Genomic DNA, 5493 nt, shown 5'->3' on the forward strand with positions numbered 1-5493 from the left:
ATCGAAAAATGTGTAGCTACCAACTTCAGAAAGGCGAGTAATATACTTTAATGCCATATACAAAGAGGCTTTTAATCGCAGTTCCGGGACATTGTGATTCTTAAGATACAAAACGAAAACGGAACTCGGCGGTACATTTCGAAATATATCACCGGGTAACGCTACACATTTTTCGATGAAATGCGAAAAAAATATAATGGCGTCTGATGTGTACTTTTCTGAATAATTAATCGCTGGCAAAAACTCGAACAACTTGACCAAAAAAGATTCTATTACTCTCATATTTGGCTCTTGGAATAAAAATTCGGTAAAGGTATATGATGCCTTTGGAACAAACAAGTTGTCGTCCAAGCTTAGCAGAGAATCTAAAAATTGTGCCAATATTTGTGGAGTCAGGATTTCCCTTAACACAGAGGTTGGAAATTGGCTAAAAACCTGGCTTTGCGTATGACAAAACGAAGACTCACAAGCAGAAATCAAGTCTTTTCCAAATTGACAAACAAATTGAAATGCTAGCGGATAGGCTTCCGGGAAAGATGCTAGAGAATTCAATTGACTTGTAATGTCCGTGTCAACATCAACAAAAGACGTGCATTTTTCAATAAAGTATTCTGGAAAGTAAATATGATGCGGTATACCTTTTAAAACAATCTTAAAAGACGAAAGAGCCTGTGTTTTTGGCTCATATTCCAAAAAGTATTCAATTGCCTCTGGATTATTAAACAACAGAGTGTCTAGTGGGATTAAAATCATAGTCTACTGAATTGATGTGTTCGTAACAGCGTTCGCCCTATATCGGGCCTCTCATGAAATGCCATGTCAAGATATATTTCTCTTAAAAAGATCAATTGCATCGACGAAATGGATTCAATTTTAAATTTTGAAATAGAATATGCGGCAAATGACCTAACCCAGTTCAAGGAAAAGTTTAGTACATTTGGAGTGAGTATCCTAACGATCACATTCCAAAATCTTTTGAACAGTCTGGTATCAAATGCTTGGATATGATCGCTGATGGAATCCAAATATGTTGACAAAAACGTTGTTCCTGGGAACGCTACCTAAAAGGTTAAATGGAAACATCGCCAAAAGCACTGTAATTATAAAACCAGCACAGACAAAATTACAAACCTTTGCTGATAGTAAATTGGAGAGGAACAGATTGATTATATCGGATTCAACCTCAGCTTCTGCAAACACCTTTTTTCCACACAAAAGCAAGAATTTGTTCTGGCAATCGGCCAAACAGAGCGCAACTTCTCGTTGTTGAGACTCGGAAAAAATATTACATTTAGAAAGGGAAGATACGAGAAGGGCCCACCATTTAAGATCAGTACAAAAAGCATAAACGAATTTCGGGATCATTCGAAGAATAGAGAAAGATGGTAAAATTTGCCATTTAGAGCATAGCCAGTCATGAACGATTTTAGAGGATTCTGCCACGAGTTTTGGATTTTTTTCAATCAAGGTCCAGCTATTTAGAATAGGGAAAGACTCAACATAGTCGTCTTTATTGGCTCTTATGAGTATCAATTTGCAAATAAAAATCAAAGATTCATCAGGAACCAATGTAGATTTGCAGCTTTTTAACAGCGATGCAACATATTGGCAGAAGCATTTGTACAATCCGCCCTTGGTACGAGAATCGGTTAGATACGCAATACACGACCTGTCCAAAAACCCCGAAAAAAGCTCGGAAATGTTAGAAAAGGTACAAAACTTTGTTTGCATCAAGCACCCAAGTTGAAGAATCGAACAAGTGTTCCTTTCTAACAGGGGATCTTCAATTTGAAATTTGGAATTTGCGACAATAGATTTCAATTGGTCAAAAACGCAACTAAACATCCTGAGCAACGATTCTTCCGATGACCCAAATAATTTTAGCATCAACTCAGAATCCTTTTCAAAAGGGAACCCATCCTCTATTTCTATATTTACAGACCGAACATCCTTAGATGCGGAAAGAAAAGAAAACGAAGTTCTGGCGGCATCTCTAACGCTTTTTTCAGGATCATACATTAAGATCAGCCAATATGGGAAGATCTCCGTTAGAAAAGGCCAATTATCATGTAATAGTTTGGCACTCATGTGAGAGACTACCTTTAAATGGAGCTCAAATAGTTTTGTTCGAATACTATATGATGGATCTTCAGCTAAAGTGATGAACAACAAACTAAAGGAAGGGAAAATCGCTTCCCAGAATTCATCAAAACAGTCACATTTTAAACTAATGTCAATGATGGATTGAAGGGCCTTGGATCTAGTTGCATAATCCTTCTTGAAAACAGAATTTAATGGGCTCTTTAACTCTTGAAGGAGCCTATTAGATGAAACGTGAAGGTCTTCAATAGGAATACAAAACCCTGCCGCATGTTGCTGTGTTGAGTTCCTGCCGACATATTCGAATGGATTAAACCGCGTCTCACATGCCTTTCCATGAGAAGAAACTAAGGAAGATAGAGCTCGTCTAAAAAATTGTTAAAAAAAGATACATACTCACTGCTTGAAACCTTAGCGTTTCCTTTTACGCGGTCTGGAACGGATGGGGTCGATTTTTTAGAAGGGGGCATTGAAAAATTCCAACTTTATAAATTTTAATGGCATCACAATTTGGACTTGCCACGTTTATAATCGAGCACATTTCTCGTTATTTCGATGGCCTTTTGAAGATTCCTTTTGAATTTTTGGGCCCTTGACTCATTAACATACCATTCCTTCGAGATGGGCTTACTTTTTCCTTCAAGTATCTGGCCATTTGCATCAAACCTTGGACAATCAAACATCGGGTATCTCTGATCAGTATGTTGATGTTCCCAAGCACTAATTGAAAACAATAGCCTTGACGCAGAAATACAGTAATTAACGCCATACCCGGATGGTGTAAGTGTTCCAAATCCCAGTCCTTGGAAAGAATTTCCCGGTGACATATTTGAGGTAGACATATCAAATTGAAACATGGACATGAAGATTTTGTCGTTCTGAAAAAGATCTTTTTCTAGTGCTTCCTCTTCATCCTTTCTAGTCTTCATAAGTCCAAAGAGATGCCTATCTAAGGCGTTTGCAAACGATGCGTTTTTCGCTGTCTCTAAATGAGAAGCCGTGAAGTTTTCAAGATTCTTTACAAGAACATCGATTTTTTCAGAAGGATTAGATGCTGATTTTGCCCAAAAATGTCCATCTTCTGACAACACCCTTATATTTTCTGTACGACCATGCTTGTATCTTCTAGTAGATGCTGTTTCATATGTGACTGGGATTTTCTTATCTTCGCTTGCAAGGTAATATGCCAATACGATTATGGCTTGAGCCACAGAGTCAGGAGAAAACCCAGCTTTGGATAACTAATCCTATTGGGCTTACCTGATTTTATGATTGCCTTTCCAAATTTATCTGTGTCCAGAACTTCAATTTGGATGTATGATTTCCAAATCTCCATTGCCCTTCTGATGATTGGAATGTTTTTTTGCAAGGGAATTGATAAGTTGAAGTGTACCGGCTCAACCCCGCTAAATCCCATATCTTTAATGGTGTTTACACCACCCTTTTCTGAATTTATTGAACACTTTTCCAATATATAGTCAACTAGCTTGGATGGGATCACTGCATCGCAAGGTGAATGCTACAGGTTAATATTGTTACCACGGAAATACCTCTCCATTAAGTGCTGCTTCTCCATTTTTGAATATCACGAAAGATAATGCTTTGTCAAGCCAAATTCCCTGGCAATCTAAAAAGACCTTCCTTGGAATAGTAGAAATAGACGATTTTTGAGATATTTCTGTTGTCAGGTCAATAGTAAGGTTAAATAAAGAATCTTCCACTGCCTTAAACGCGGCGCTATTTCCTGGAATCTTTTTCAACTCAGTACGAATCTAAAAGCATTTAGATTTTTATAAACTACCGTTGCCCAATCGTCTCTATGTAAAGCGCTCAAAAGTGTGAGATCTTCGGAAAAAAGGAAAGGTGGCTTGGTAGTCCCACTATTCATATCTTGACATACGTTCAAATTTTCAACCAAAGCTTGGAAAATCCTAGTATTTAATAATGCTGGAACCATACTGTTCCATTTGAGCTTCTGAAGAGATATCTGAAAAAAATATCTTGACCATGGAAATCCTTTTGTTGAGGGTGATGATAAGCAAAAAATATGGAGACACATTGTTTGATTCAGAAATATGGATACGATCAAAGTTTATATTCGGGACTCTGGTTACTCCAAACATTTGGCTATATTGCCACATGCATATTGGAGAGCCATTTGGAAAGGTTTCTTGATCCAGAGCATTTATTTGCTCTCTGAAATACGTGCAGGCATAATATGCAATTTTGGACGCACGCCTAATTTGTCTTTCAGCGGCACCTTCAGGTCGCTTAAAATACATCCACCAGTTCGAGTGGGGTGCCAATGGCTCTCTATATGCCATATAGGCCCACTTTATCCATATGTCTTCAAGCCAATTAGTCTTTCATCGATTAAAAGCTAACCATACCGTGTTAGCTGCCTTTTCTTCGAGTCTATTTTGCAGAGTCGTTGCTAAAGGAGAATTGATAAAGTTTTCAAATCTAACAATGGAGCCTTCAATATCGGAATTGGAATATCCATGGGAATACTGCAGCGCTTTGACGTGCTTTTTGTACTGATTTAATAGATTTTGAAGCGTGGGAAGAGGTAATGAAGCAAGTTTTGCCATTAAAAGCAATCATTGATGAATTGGTGATTATAACTTAATTTTGAAATTCTATCACGGTTTGGCAGCAACGAATTACATTTATTAGTGGCCGTTGTGATTAAAATTGATGTCGTAATAAATTGATGTCGCCTGAATTGGAGATGCGTTGCGTCGAGTTTAAGAACATCATAAGCTTATTCTAACCCTAAAGAAAATTAAAGAATGTCACCCCTAAGCTCCTTGTCCATATAATTGGATGGCTACTTATCCTTTAAATTTTATGATTGGGAATATGGAATCCGCTGTTATCTCCAGATATGACCTTCTTTAAGCATCTTGAGAGGAAAAACTTTCTAGAAGATCCATATGATTGGGAGGGATCTTTTTTACCTCGTCCTGGCATGTAAGTTTCTCTTTCTAGAACGAAAGGCTCCATGTCTCGATTTAGGATCCAGCTCGAAAAATTATTTACGGACAAAATTTGCGGTTGAGTACATCTGATAGAAAAACAAGTTCTCATCATTACCAGGTTACTTTCTGAATCGACCAAATACATTTTCATGCCCAGCGTATTATAAGGGAAACTGCCCAAATTTTCCCTTTACTATCACAGAAGGCCATCCAAAAATCCCTTCTTATAATGGTAATTTCAGATAGTCGCGTGGGAAATGAATTTAGAAAAGGAGAAGAACTAATTTCTAAAATCATTGGATCGCATCCGTCAAAAAGCATTTTTGCCGAGATGATTAACCCATAGGCTGCTAATAAGAATGATCTCTTTTGAGTAGCTTCGTAAAAATCAATCTGAAATTACCATTATAAG

At 37.5% G+C, this 5493-nt stretch overlaps 1 protein-coding gene across 1 annotated transcript; it reads right to left on the reverse strand.

Annotated features, from left to right (window-relative positions):
• Positions 1 to 4691, reverse strand: DI09_205p10 (uncharacterized protein; the record flags this gene model as incomplete). The annotated part of the gene is made up of 9 exons (XM_013383114.1): positions 1 to 756; positions 936 to 1061; positions 1132 to 2467; positions 2608 to 2820; positions 2872 to 3341; positions 3651 to 3872; positions 4001 to 4087; positions 4158 to 4433; positions 4491 to 4691. Coding segments are annotated over 9 exons (3687 nt in total), but the record flags the coding sequence as incomplete, so codon positions are not given.
• Positions 4692 to 5493: the final 802 nt, after the last annotated feature.

Source organism: Mitosporidium daphniae (assembly GCF_000760515.2).
Source record: "Mitosporidium daphniae strain UGP3 chromosome Unknown contig-205, whole genome shotgun sequence".
Taxonomy (NCBI): domain Eukaryota; kingdom Fungi; phylum Microsporidia; genus Mitosporidium; species Mitosporidium daphniae.